We start from the raw sequence: 13,716 nt of genomic DNA, 5'->3' as shown, positions 1-13,716 counted from the left end.
TGATATGTATAAGAAGTAGCGGAAAGATGGGGCCGGTGAATCCCTGCTGCTGCGCGTACATCCAACTGAGTTTTCTGCGATGGACGGTGACACTGCTACGCGAGTTCAGAGAAGCTTGTGACCGTCCATTTTTCTCAATTCAGAGAAAGTAGTAATTCAGCAGCAGAGCTGAGAGAACAGCGGAGGAGAAGCAAAGCTCACCACCACCAATGGCGGCGATCGCCGCGCCTCCGCCGCAGCCTCACCCACCCGCGTCCGCCCACCACCACCACCACCATCGCCGCCGCGCCCGTCTCCCCCGCCTCGCCGCCGCCTCCTCCTCCTCCTCCTCTTCCCGCTTCCGCCGCCGCTTCTCCTCTTCCTCCTCATCCTCATCCCCTTCGTCCGCGCCCTCACCCTCCCCCTCCTCCTCCTCCTCCTCCTCCTATGGGGGAAGCGGAGGGGGAGGCGGGGGAGAGATCCACTACGCGTCGCCGCCGCCGCCGCCCCCGGCGGCGCCGACGGGGGCGCCCGTGTACGTGACGCTCCCGGCGGACGCCGTGGGGCCGGGGGGCGGGGTGGCGCGGCGGCGCGCCATGGCGGCGTCGCTCGCGGCGCTGGCGGGGGCAGGGGTGGCCGGGGTGGCGGTCGAGCTGTGGTGGGGGGTCGTGGAGCGGCAGGGGCCCGGGGTGTACGACTGGGCGGGGTACCTCGAGCTCGCCGCCATGGCGCGCCGCTACGGCCTCCGCGTGCGCGCCATCCTCGCCTTCCACCAGTGCGGCGCCGGCCCGCACGACCCTCCATGGTGCGTCTCGCCTTTGCCCTGTGTCTCACTTCCGCTTTATATTTGTTGCTCTGATGTTAGGTTTTAAGGTTTGTGGAATGAGCATTGCGCTGCAAAATGTGAAACTCCTGGATACCACAACCCTCTTAAATTAGGAATAGATGTTTGTATGTGCATAATGTGCTTTAATGGTTGTTCAATTTCTCTCGGCGCAATTGTACAAAAAAGTGCCACAGTTTTGCGCCATAGGTTAGCTTTCTGGACGGCGATGAATGTAGATAGGGGTTATCGAGTATGAAGTACAGCACAATGCATGATCATAAGATTGGCATCATATGCAAGTTTCCAGCACTGCCACCAGATTAGAAACTTCTTTTATGGACTGTGAACCGTTTGTGTGGTGGATGTAGGAGTGGAGCTTTCCAGATTGTAACGTGGCATTTTGACTCTATTAGGAAAAAGGAGGAAAAATATATGTTCACAGGACCAAAATTTGTGTCATGGAGGTTGTGATCCATAACATGTTTAGATGTAAATGTTGGGTAGGGGTGTTTATTAAGATTGAGTGATATCTAGTATTCACAAATTACCATGTTTGCTTTGATTTATGGATACTTATATCTTAAGGAGGTATTCTACCATGTTTGTTCCATTTGAGATCATGCTCCTGCTGTTTCAAACCATGTTTGTGGGAGTACTTAGCAATGTTCTAGAGCTGAAAGTTGACTAGGAAACGCGACATCCAATTACAAGTTCACAACATGTTGCGAAGGATAAAACATTTTGTCTGTACACCTTGGTGTTCAGCTCTTACTATATGACCCCTGCATCAAAATATTGTAGCTGTGTCCCTGACCATGATCCCTTGAGCTAGTGAGCATGGTTGTGTTATATATATACTGTAGATCCACAGAACAAGTGTGGGATTTGCATACTACTTTGTGGTTTTGTGGTGATATGTGTGCAAAGTACCTTCAGATTATACGTAGTTTTCTCCTATTGGAGTCACTAAAACTGTATGTATGTTAATAGAAGTGTAATTTGTTTCTACAGTAGGTAGTTTGCCTCTATCAGAGCTGCTCAGATGTGCATGTATCTGAATAGCAGTGGCATATACGTTTGTCACTAGATCGAAAAAAAGGTATGGTTGAAGAGAAAAGAGATCTTAAACAGTGCCCGTAGACTTAATAAGCAAATATCTGGATTTATGTTATTAAAATATATCTACCAGTATGTGAGAACCCTAAGATCGGATAGATAAGAAAGGGCAAAGCAGGAGCTGTCGATGGCACACGAGAATCCAGTAGGAATAGGAATAGGAGCTGTCGATTGGTAAAAGAAATTAGCACAAAGTAAGCAACTTAGATGATATAGGCATGCAACAGGATAAGATTAGGAGATAGCCATGAAGAATAGGAAAGAGTGGAGATGCGTGTTCTTGGATGTTTCCTAGTTTGAGTATGTCGGCCACATAACTTTTCAGGATCAAGCAATAAATAACAATTTCTTTCCCAATTGCATTTTTTCAAACTCCTCTAGTTTCTCTTTTTCCTGTTCTGTTTGTCTATTCCTACCACTGCTAGTCATCCTGCCACATGGCACCAACTTGCCAGTGACGATCTCACTACTTAGTAAATAACTAACATGAACGCCTGGCTACAAGATAACTGAACAAGTAATCTAGCTGAGTTGGTTAGATCTTTTTTTTTTGTAATCAAGTTCAAATTCAAATTCCATGAGCATAGTCAAGGCAGATACTGTTACAGTGGTGCATGGGTCCAGACACATCAGTTCAGGTTGTGCTTCACATGACATTCATGTTGGGTTATTGATGTCACTGCTTTGGTATCTTTGATCTTTTGTCAGTCAAACGAAGTACTTTTACTGTCTGGTCCAAGCCATTGTGAGTCAATCACCATGCGTGATACCTATGAATACATGACTGCAGTAAATCAATTGTTGCCAGTTGCCTGATTGATGTAATTTGTAAAAGCGAAACTTAGCTGAAATATGTGGTTTTCTTAACCTCTGGGCCACATTTTGCCAAGAATTTTGATCAACAGTTGATTTGGATGCTTAGTTTGCACACTTGGTGGTAATATTGAACTCAGAACTAGTATATATTGTCTACTAAGACAAAAGCTATTACATATAGACTGTGAAGCCACCGTGATCATGTCAGAATTTTGTTACATGTTCGCTTCATAATTGTTTTCAAATCTTTCCATGTTAGCCTTTTGCATTTGCTATGTAGTATATACAGCCAAGCTACTCATCGTTCCTTGTTCCCAGATAGTTATATACAAGTGTGGGCTTGATGGCTATTGTATTCATGCAAAAGATCTTCCCATTGCTCATTGTTGAAATTTCACTTCACCTGCTTTCAGGATCCCTCTACCTCAATGGGTACTTGAGGAGATGGATAAGTTGCCAGACTTGTCATATACGGATAGATACCAACGAAGAAATAAAGAATACATCTCACTCGGGTGTGATATTCTTCCGATTCTGAAGGGAAGATCACCAATGCAGGCTTATTCAGACTTCATGAGGAGCTTTCGAGATGCTTTTAAAGAGTACCTTGGGGCTATAGTGACAGTTTGTGCTCTTTCTTGGTATTTAAGCATGTCATGTTAAATTTACAGCACCAGTAGGTTGTAAGCCTTATATAATAATTGTCGTTCAGGAAGTTCAAATTGGAATGGGCCCAGGAGGTGAACTTAGGTATCCATCATGCCCAACTGAGACACTAAGTCAAGCAGGCTTCTCATCTGAACTCGGGGAGTTTCAATGTTATGACAAGGTACACAACATCACAGATCTTAGCCAAATGTCACTTATATATAGAATGCTAGCATGCTAAAATGTACTCTTTTGGGGCGTCTAATGATTGATCCCAAGATTTACTAACCATGGTGTATGCCGTAGGTTTCACATTCACCTGTTTAAACCAACTAGATTATGTGGTTACAACTTGTATGTAACTTTGAACTTAAAATCAAGTTACTTGTCTCCTGTTCCAGCTTATATCAAACTGCTATGTGTAAAGATATACTTTACCTTTTATTGAACAAGGAAATGAATAAGCAGGCATTTTGGCTTCAGCTTCTAAGTCCTTAATCTGAAGCTAAAGTGGTTTCAACTGTTAAGCCTGCCATATACCCCTTCTTTTTGAGGAAGCAATATTGAATTATGTCTTTTTCTCTTAAGTCAAACCTCAATAAATAAAGTGCTTTCTGTTGTGAAATACCAATACTCTTTTGCCATCTAGCATCAAAAGATAGACTGATCACCATATTCTGTTTTATGTGGACAGTTCATGCAAGCATCCCTGAGTGCTCGTGCACAACTTATTGGCATGCAAGATTGGGGAAACGGTGGTCCAGCCGGCACAGATGGCTCACGACAGAACCCTGAAGAAACTAGTTTTTTCCGTGCTGATGGTGGATGCTGGAATACTCCTTATGGTCGGTTTTTCCTTGAGTGGTATTCAGGAATGCTGCTTCTTCATGGAGAGAGATTATGTATGGTTGCTGATGCTGTCTTCTCTGGTTCCGGTGTGACCATCGCCGGAAAGGTTTCTGGAATACATTGGCACTACTATACATGTTCGCACCCATCGGAACTGACTGCTGGTTACTACAACACATTGTTGAGGAACGGTTATCTTCCTATCACCCAAATGTTTGCTAGATACAAGGCTGCCTTGTGCTGCAGTTGCTTTGACCTGAGGGATGAGGAGAGAAATAACTCCAAGAGCAGCCCAGAAGGTACTCTCCGGCAACTTATGGTTGCCGCCAAGATGTGCAATCTACCTCTGAACGGCGAAAACTCCGTGACAAGGCTCGACGATACGTCGCTGAATCAAGTCATCAGAAGCTCAAGGCTCTACTCAGGTGGCACCTCAGGGACATCTTTCTCCTTCAACTATGTCAGGATGAACAAGAGCCTGTTTGAGTTTCACAACTGGAACAGGTTCACCAAGTTCGTCAGGCAGATGTCGGATGCCAGGACATTTCTAGCCAGGCTCGAGTTCAGGAGAGGGCAGCATTACCTCTCCTCGATGTCGGTTGTCTGGGTCGTCAGCCGGGCCTGTGCATAGACATGAATCAGAATTGGCAAAGTGACTGCTAGAAATGTAGTGTTGTTCGTGTATCTGTAACTTGGATCATGAATGTGATTCGACAGAATTGGAAGAGAACTTTGTGCTCAGCCATACCGTGATGATCTGGTTTCTACATGTGTGCTTGTGATCTGTTGTTAGCTTAACAGCTGTTCAAGGTCGAGCAGCTGGGCTGGGCTGGGCTGGATGTAAAATCCACCCACAAGGCCACAGGTCGGATGGCCCAGCCATAACCCGAGATGCGAAGCCCAACAGGAAAAGGATAAGGGTGTGGCATGTGGCCCATCCAAATTGGGTTGGGAGAGGGTTCCGGCCTACGTGCGGCCCGTATAGGTTGGGCTGGAACTGTAGAGCGGGCCCTGGAAGTGATGAGACTAACAGCTGCCATTTGTTCCAATGTGAAATTCCCTGATGCAATCATGCAACAATGGAACTGCCGCTCCTAAATCTAAATGAACTGAGATGTTTGCATTTGATTGCTTGTCTAGCTGTACCGAAAATTCTGTATTTGCAGTATTGCACAGCATATGTGAACTCCCTGGGCTGATACATCATACATGTAGTTGATTGGTTACACAATTACGGTTGAGTGCTAGTAGTACACAATAAGTATGGCCGTATGCATGAATCTACGACTTAACATTTCCACCAGATCACAAACCTTTTTTAAAGAAATTGGTCCAAGGTTCCAAAGCGTTTACGGGGTAGATCATTAGAATTGAGATGCGGCATTAGCATTGGGCCACAGATGATGCCACTGCTACCGATATCTTAGTTCCTCATGGTGGTACAAAACATTGTCTGGCCCAAGCAATTTTTGGTAGATGAATATGGTGAATACTGAAGCTCTTTTTTTTTCCACGAATACTGAAGCTCATTGATCGTACATATACCGGTAATCTACTCTTCAATATTCCTATCTTTTTTCTTACCAGTCATGTGGGCGACTTGCATTTATGCAAAAGATGTCAAAACCATGATGGTTATTTGAGATGGTTAACGATGACAGGCTTATCATCGAGGGAAAGATACCAATGAAGAAACTAGAGATTCATCTCACTAGAGTTTTATCAGTAATATGGCTGAACATCCAAAAAAAAAAAAACTATTCTACTGGAGAAGTCATTCATCTCTACTCTGTATCCCTGAATGTGACTAAATATTTTACCGGATAATGTACAACTGTAATTGAATTTTGGACGGCAACTACTCTCTGACAATAGTTTAAAAATTGGGGGAAAAAGTTCATATAATGCTCTTAGTTTTTTCCTAGAGAAAATGCAGCTGCAAATAAAATGAATAACCCAACTGAGCCTCCAAAATCTTAAAAACTTGGGAAATTAAAACTGAAAAAGAAATAATGTGCCTCCAAACTAATCGACTTCTGGACAGCGAAGATATTAGTATTACACCAATTAACCTTTGTAACTTGAACATCAGAATTTTCCAGCACCAAGGGCTTAATATGTACAGTATTGACTACAAGTGCCGTTTTGCACAAGTACATGTATTCGAACCAAAAATTGATACAATAATCAAACACAATGAAGTAGCTACTGCTATCTAGCAAGAGAACTAGATTAACAACAGGTGAGACTGACCTCGCAGAACATGTATGCACCCATGGAACAAAGGAAAAGAAAATGCTGACCTGAATTATCAACCTGAGCTTCCACAGGAACTACCAAGGTGTGCCGCAACATCGCTAACCAACAGCCTGATGACATGGCTACCAGAATGCCGCGAGATCTCCATGCATTCTTCCAAGTCCGCGTTGCATGCTAACTTCACCCACTCATGATCATCGTCGAGATACTTGATATCAAACATGCCAACATCCATCCTTAGCCTTTTGGCTACTTCATCTTTCAATGCAGTAACGCTACCGGAACATGGGAAGCGGAACCTGACAATGTCTTCCTTAAAGCTAGCCTTTATGGTCACCGTCCCTGAATTTTGCATCAGCGCCAAATTGCTTGAACGTGCTAAAAATGGTTGATCAACTGCTGAAGTGAAGAGATTCTTCAAATCTTTGGAACTTCCAGAATCCTCAATGAGCATCCTGGAAAGCGGTAGTGCTGGTTCTTGAAAGGGCTCTTTAGTAAACGCCTCTGGAATTAATTGTGGTTCAGCGAACGTCGATGCAATTGGCTTGCAAACAAATGTCTGGTTTGCAGGACTTCCCTGGCATGAGGCCTCTGAGGTACGTGAGTTTATACTGCCTTCTCCAGATGAGCTTCTCGAGTGAGAAGCTTTGTCTGCTTCAAGTTGCAAGTTATTGTTTGCATCTATAAACCCTTGCTGTGACATCAATATAGCTAAGTTGTCATTTTCTATTGGCTTTTGCAAGGATGAATCTCTGTCCCCCTCAACAGCCAGATTTGAAAGTTCTGCAACTTTATTTGGACTTGCTTTCTCTAGATTCTGAGAATCTGATGAAGGTCCAACAGGAATAGGGAGAGGACCTGTGATAGACGTGAGATTAAATGCCGCATCTGAGCCTTGAACAGACTCAATTACCTGCTTTAGTTTTGAGAGAGACCGGTTGACCTTGTTAATTTTTCGAGATGGCCAACGAGAAATCCCATGTTGCCTGCAGATGCGTTTCATGGTTGTGGGACATACTGTCAAATAGAAAAATAGAATTAGTTAATGCTAACTGTATCCAATAGTCGAACTACCAAAAATGTTGTTATCATTGGAAGATTCAATATTCTACGCATCTATTCACTCTCTTAGATTAAAAAAAGGGACAAGGAATATACAACCATACAAGGAAAAGAAAGTTTGCAGAGCTCAGTGAATATACAACCATAAAAGCACCTAGTGATGGCATCAAGGTTATTAACAAAATAAAAACAAAAATAAGATCCCGAATGTCAACTATATCAAAAACATAGTTCCATAATAAATAGAACAAAAAAGCAGATGCATTATGCATACAAAATAGAAGCGCATATCTGCAAGCTACATTTCAGTCTAAAATGAATAAATACAGGTAGATAGCAAAATAACATTCTCCTTTCAAGGGTACACAAGGAATTTTCTCTTTTCATTTCCATGTGCATACTTCACTGGTTCACTAGATACAAGTATACAACCCCACGTATACCACATAAACAGATTCATTGACCCATGCACATATGCGTGAGCCAGTACTATTTGCAGCATGTCATGCATCGCTCCTACAAAATTGAGAAAACAGTGGTGTGCCACAAACCCATTCCTTGACCTAATCAAACCGTGTTCTTAGTAACTATGTTCCTGCACTAGCCAGGACTAAATTGTCATGTATTGGAAGCAAACATTAATTCATGCGTTTAATGTGGCAATAGTAGAGTGGGAAATATGTCAGAAAGAGTGGGACATAAAAGGAAGAGAAATATGAGCTCAAATACTAGTCATACCACCAAGGCTTTTTGCTGCATTTTTTAGGCTTCCTGAGAAATATTGCTGAAGAACGTCTAAGCTGATTGTTTTTTCAGCTTTTCCTCGTCTCCTTTCAGGGGGTTTATTACTTTTGTGAAGCGAATCAGAAGCACCACTACCATTTGGCCTGCCAACAGATGCCCCATTGTTTTGAGAGTTGTCATCAGCTAGCAAATGTCTCTCTGACATGATTGAAACTTTGTTGCCATCATTATCAACCTCATGGGCTCTTTGGCTTCCATTACTTTCAGGCGATTCACGAAAGCAACCTTCAGAATTCTCAAAGTGCACATTTGTCTTCAAATCTTCAGTCTCAATTATTAGCACATTACTTATTTGCAGACAAACTTCATTGGTGTCTCCGTTACCAACTACCTTTAGGGTACGAAGGCACTTCTTCATTCGAGCTAATATGGACTCCAACAAGGCATTTTGATCATCTTCGTTCCTGCAATTTGGTGGCAGGAAGAACTCTAATATATAATCATCATCTCCAGTATACATACTTTGCAAACATATTGCAAAGCAGCCAGCTAGACCAAACATTCGAGCATAGTGTACAAGGGGATACTCCAACTTGCAGAATTGACTGATATCTTTAGAAAAGCAAGGTCGACGATAGATAAAAGCCTTCCCAGAAACTCCTTGTCCCTTCTGTAGGTGATGTTCTACACATGCATCTCTAAATCCCCACATATGAGCATCGATAACATGAAATGCCACATCACTGGTTGACATGCAAACCTCCCCCATGCAACTTCCATCAAAGCTCAAACAACTCTTCTTAACACCACCGCCATGTGCCAGTACACTTCGATACTTGCAAGGAACCCAGGTTTGAGCCAAAGGAAGCTTGTGCTCTTCACATACGACCGTCAAGATCTCCAGTATCTCCACCAAAGCAGATTGGCGGCCTTCATTGCATATCTGAGCAAGAAAGAAGATTAAAAAATGAGCATAACCCATCCCCACAGTGGAAACAGGAAAACTTATTTGTCTAGATTGATTGAATGCACACCTGGACATTCGGATGGTCCAATATCTCAGTGCTTTTGAGATTTACTGCCTGCAGGTAGCACAAGAAAATGTAAGATATAACTAGATTAGAAAAAACTTATGCTACAGATGGTTAATACAGCTGCTAGTTAACGATATAATGTCCACATATCCAACCAGACAACCAGTATCCAAGCAAAAATGTTGCAGGCAAACAAAAGACTAACCTCAAGAGCTTTGCAGACTTTATCAACCTCACCAGCATAGTTGATCTTCTTTGATGTCATTATAAGTTCAACAACCGCAATACAATTTTGAACAGAAGGATCAAAAACAGGCAAGGCTACAGTACCATGAACATTGTAACTGATTGCATGGTTAAGGCGTGGGTACTCAGTACTGCTATAATACTGCACATTCGGTGTCCACTCAGGAACCTTTTGTTTGTACACACGCCCAGGTAGCCCCAGCTCTCCAGCATTTTCTCCATCCACCGAGAACATGTACATCATGGATACAGCCCTGTACTGAAGAAGCCCAATACTCTGCTGGTCAAGTACAAAGGGCTGTCCTGAAGTAGTAAGCACATACCGGTCTCCACTCTTAACCGGTGCCCAAACTTGAACCAGCAGATGCTGATCTGTGGACTCCTTGAAGTATCTAAGAGCCTGTGTAAGCCTCTCCTTAAACAAGCATGAGCTGTCCGTGTTATCATCAATAGATAGGTGAAACTGCCATTTGCTATTAATCTGATCAACCCTCTTACTAGTTGTGTCAGAATTCCCTAAATAACAGAAAAGCATGCAATACTATCAGGAAAAGAAGGCAAAAAGTATATAAAAGAAGAAGGGATAATAACATTGCTAATTGAATGGATAATAAGCTTCACTACGCCTGACCATTCGTTCCAAACCTAGAGCTATTGCGACAAACAAATCCATGTTTCAGTAATGATACACTATGTTTCTTATCAAGTTTGATAACTGTAATTGCTTCATGTTATTTTTCAATGAAGTGAAGCGAATCAACAATGCTGCAAATCCCATCACCGATCCAAAACCATTTCTTGAGTCACCAATTAATGAAATGGAGTAGTCCTAAATTGTCCTGGTATTAAATACTAGTATAATATAATGAGACAAGCAAAGCGTTATCCAACTGCTTCAACTATACAATCTAGCTAGTACTGTCCATGGCGTCATAATCCACCACTTAATCCACGCTTTAGAGGCACCACACCATTAGAGACACACAGGAAAGCAGTGCTATGCATTGCTATAAAGTAAAATGAGTCAGGCAACAATAGCACTTCAAAAGGGTCATCTTTTTTTGTATGCACAGTTAATTTAGTACAGCAAATACTCCCCCTACCTCCTATAGTGGAATCCAATTAACCATCAACCGATCTTGGCAATCATTTGCATTAAAAAAACGCGCACTACCACCACGAAGTCAGACAGAAAGAAACATAAAAATTAACACATAAAAACTAGTAGATAGAAAGAAAGCACACAAATTAAACAAAACGAGCATATCATTGCAACAAAACACATACCAACTAACTTTACAACATTTTATCCATTCTGTTGCAAGAGCGAGTGCAAAGATTCTGTCTTGTTCCATAAATCAACAGGGCAAATCTTTATACAGCCAAGAAATATGCCAAAAAGAAGGCAAGGAAGTCAAACATAAAGCTCGGAAACTTCATGGATCATGCAGTGGAGGTAAAAGGTTAGCGTCCCAACGACAGGAATAACAGCAAGATTCCAGCTGCCCCTCTGCTTCAACTTTGGAGCAGCCAGAAAGATTCCCAAGGAACGAACAAATCTACAAACCCGAGCCAAAGATGAGAACAAAATCCCAGTGAAGGTCAATTTCGATCTTTCTTTTTTCTCCCTTATTCGTTCCAAATTGTATGATCCAGCAACAAGAAAAGAAACGCACGACCAATACGAAGCAAGGAGGCTCACCGGAGCGGGTCCGATGGACTTCCTCGACCACGGCGGCGGCCTCGGCGGGCGGAGCGGTGGCGGGGGCAGCGGGGGCGCCCATGTCGAGCGGGAGCAGCTGGCGCTCGTCGAACAGCCACAGCGGCGAGGGCGGCGTGAGCCACGACGACGACGAGGCCGGCAGCGGCTGCGGCGAGGCCGACACCGACGAGAACAGCAGCGACGTGGTGAGCGAGTCGAACGGCCACAAATCCCCACCCCCGCCGCCGATTCCTCCTCCTCCTCCTTCCCCCGCGCCCGGCGAAGACGACGATGGGTCAACCTCCATCCTTAATCCTCTCTCTCTCTCTCTCTCTATCTATCTATCTATCTTCTCCTTCGCTTCCACCCAAGAACCTCACTTCACTCAGACCGCGCTGCGGCGGCGGCGGCGGCGGCGGTGGAGGAGGAGGCGACGCGGCGGCTGAGGAGGAGGAGGAGGAGGAGAGGCGGGAGCAGGAGTGGGGAGCGGGAGGGGAGCTTGGCCATTATGGTGGGAGAGGAGGAGAGAATGGAGTGGAGGGGGATCAAATGTGGCTGGTGGTGGTGTGGCGGGTAGTGGACCGGAATAACAATAAGATAATGGCGACGATTGCGTGGACATGTGGGGGCAGATCCGATCCGCTCATGTCGCTGCCATGTGGGGCCCACCACCCTCACCTGGTGTGTTTGGGTCTGATTGGAGGAGGTTAAAGATCGTGAGAAGCAATTGATTTGCAGCCTCTTTCGGAAATCTTCTCATTTCACGAAATCTAGACGAGAAGTTGGATTGTATGAAGTAGTTTCGAATTATGAGAGAAAATGTGTAGCTGCCAGAAACTCCCGCCCTTTGTTTGCCTCCTTCCCTTTTTCCTGCCAAATAATTGGAGGAGCCTTGGAGTTGGAGCTGGTGTTGCATTATTGTTTGCTTGGCGATTTTCTGAATCTACACGAATTATGAGGGTATCCGTGGTTATTGTCTTACCGAAATGAAATCTCTCGGCAAATCGGTAACTGAATTTTAAAAAATAAGTTTATTTGAATTTCACTAGTTTTCGTCGTAATTGGATAATAACCACGGTTTATCAATAAAAATGCTCATCTAGGTATTAAGTGATATATAAAGTCTTATCAAGCTTGTATGAATAAAGAACGGATAAGTCATTTCGCAATTCGCACAAGTTCAAAAAGAAAGTCAAACTAAACCTCAAATTTTAAGAAAATTTGTCTAAGTTTCACTCATTTTCATCAATAAATGAATGGCACTCACGGTTATTGATAAAATCGCTTAGTAGTGGCGTTCAATGACTAAGCATTTTTATAAACCTGAGAGGTGGACACTATATACCACTATTTTGCCCTTTTATCTATACTTTCTATAAATTTATAATACACTAAATACCTAAAACTACACATACAAGCATAGTATTTGTTAATACTTCTAAGTTATTAAACCATTCAACGACCAACAACAAAGTTGAATCTGTGCATTCATCCATAGCAAGACTATTAAATATATTCATGTTGAAAGGCACTTTATATACTTTTTTTTAACCCACTGATGATGTCAAGGTTCCATTTTCGTAGGAGAGGGACTCAAATAGTATGTAAATGCAACTGCCATAATCGAACAACCCCAGTTAATCGCACATAACACATACACACAACTTTTATTACAAAAGTCGCAAGTGGCCGATGCCATCATTTGTTTACAAAGTTACAAAACAATTTTATAAAAAACCATGTTAGATTCATTTGTACATGTACGTAGTGAGAAAATCTTTAACAAGCACAAGTGTGTAATGTAATATAATCGCACCGGATAGAATCACGGCACCCTCATGAAACCACGAGCACTAGGTTGGCTCACAGCACGGGAGAGTTAGGCCTTGTTTAGTTTCTAACTTTTTCTTTAAACTTCCAATTTTTTTCATCATATCAAAATTTTCTTACACACATGAACTTTCAACTTTTTTTCTTCAAACTTTTAATTTTAGCGTGAAACTAAACCCACCCTTAGTATTATAATAAGAGCAAAGTTGTCGCCACTGCACGAAACTCGACCGCGCACCACGCCGCCTCCCTCCTCCACCAGATGCAACCCCAACACAGGCACATAATAAATTTATAAATAAACAAGGGTGGCAGCCAACTCCCCGGGTGGTGCACTCCAGCGTGGCAATAATCGATCGCGCTGCGCTGCGCACCCCCGAGACCGAGACCACCACCACCACCAACAACGACGACAACGTGCGCGTCCACACTCCACGGGCAACGCAGCCACACCACGTGTAGCGCCATCAGTGGGTGGGCGTGCCCGCGCGCGGGGAGTTGCAAACTGCAAGCAAACGCGGGCGTTTTCTCGCGGCAACCGCGTCCGGAGGCCGGCGGCCGCGTCGCCCACCAGGTGAGCTCTCGCGAGTCGCGATCGGTGCAGC

At 43.6% G+C, this 13,716-nt stretch overlaps 2 protein-coding genes across 2 annotated transcripts; one reads left to right on the top strand and one right to left on the bottom strand.

Moving 5' to 3' along the window:
* The first annotated feature begins 130 nt into the window (after positions 1 to 130).
* On the top strand, positions 131 to 5,863 carry LOC127769323 (beta-amylase 1, chloroplastic-like). The gene is made up of 4 exons (XM_052294874.1): positions 131 to 784; positions 3,151 to 3,361; positions 3,450 to 3,566; positions 4,080 to 5,863. The coding sequence occupies exons 1-4, from the start codon at positions 210 to 212 to the stop codon at positions 4,863 to 4,865; spliced, it is 1,689 nt and encodes a 562-aa protein (XP_052150834.1). The 5' UTR covers positions 131 to 209; the 3' UTR covers positions 4,866 to 5,863.
* A 421-nt stretch (positions 5,864 to 6,284) lies between these two features.
* LOC127769316 (protein NLP3) lies at positions 6,285 to 11,848 on the bottom strand. The gene is made up of 5 exons (XM_052294862.1): positions 11,282 to 11,848; positions 9,539 to 10,095; positions 9,334 to 9,381; positions 8,294 to 9,242; positions 6,285 to 7,510 (listed from the first exon to the last, which is right to left on the bottom strand). The coding sequence occupies exons 1-5, from the start codon at positions 11,586 to 11,588 to the stop codon at positions 6,546 to 6,548; spliced, it is 2,826 nt and encodes a 941-aa protein (XP_052150822.1). The 5' UTR covers positions 11,589 to 11,848; the 3' UTR covers positions 6,285 to 6,545.
* Between the last annotated feature and the right edge of the window lie 1,868 nt (positions 11,849 to 13,716).

Source organism: Oryza glaberrima, chromosome 1 (assembly GCF_000147395.1).
Source record: "Oryza glaberrima chromosome 1, OglaRS2, whole genome shotgun sequence".
Taxonomy (NCBI): domain Eukaryota; kingdom Viridiplantae; phylum Streptophyta; class Magnoliopsida; order Poales; family Poaceae; genus Oryza; species Oryza glaberrima.
Note: the sequence above shows the minus strand (reverse complement) of the source record. Positions and strands in the feature narration are given on the sequence as shown.

What these genes read in the sequence shown, in the direction of transcription:
- LOC127769316 (XM_052294862.1), bottom strand. Translation starts at nt 11,588, where the DNA reads ATGGAGGTTGACCCATCGTCGTCTTCGCCGGGCGCGGGGGAAGGAGGA. An exon ending in AGTCCATCGGACCCGCTCCG is followed by an intron (nt 10,096 to 11,281) that starts GTGAGCCTCCTT and finishes TCTGTTATTTAG; the next exon opens with GGAATTCTGACACAACTAGT. An exon ending in TGGACCATCCGAATGTCCAG is followed by an intron (nt 9,243 to 9,333) that starts GTGTGCATTCAA and finishes TTTCTTGCTCAG; the next exon opens with ATATGCAATGAAGGCCGCCA.
- LOC127769323 (XM_052294874.1), top strand. Translation starts at nt 210, where the DNA reads ATGGCGGCGATCGCCGCGCCTCCGCCGCAGCCTCACCCACCCGCGTCC. An exon ending in GGCCCGCACGACCCTCCATG is followed by an intron (nt 785 to 3,150) that starts GTGCGTCTCGCC and finishes ACCTGCTTTCAG; the next exon opens with GATCCCTCTACCTCAATGGG. An exon ending in ACCTTGGGGCTATAGTGACA is followed by an intron (nt 3,362 to 3,449) that starts GTTTGTGCTCTT and finishes ATTGTCGTTCAG; the next exon opens with GAAGTTCAAATTGGAATGGG.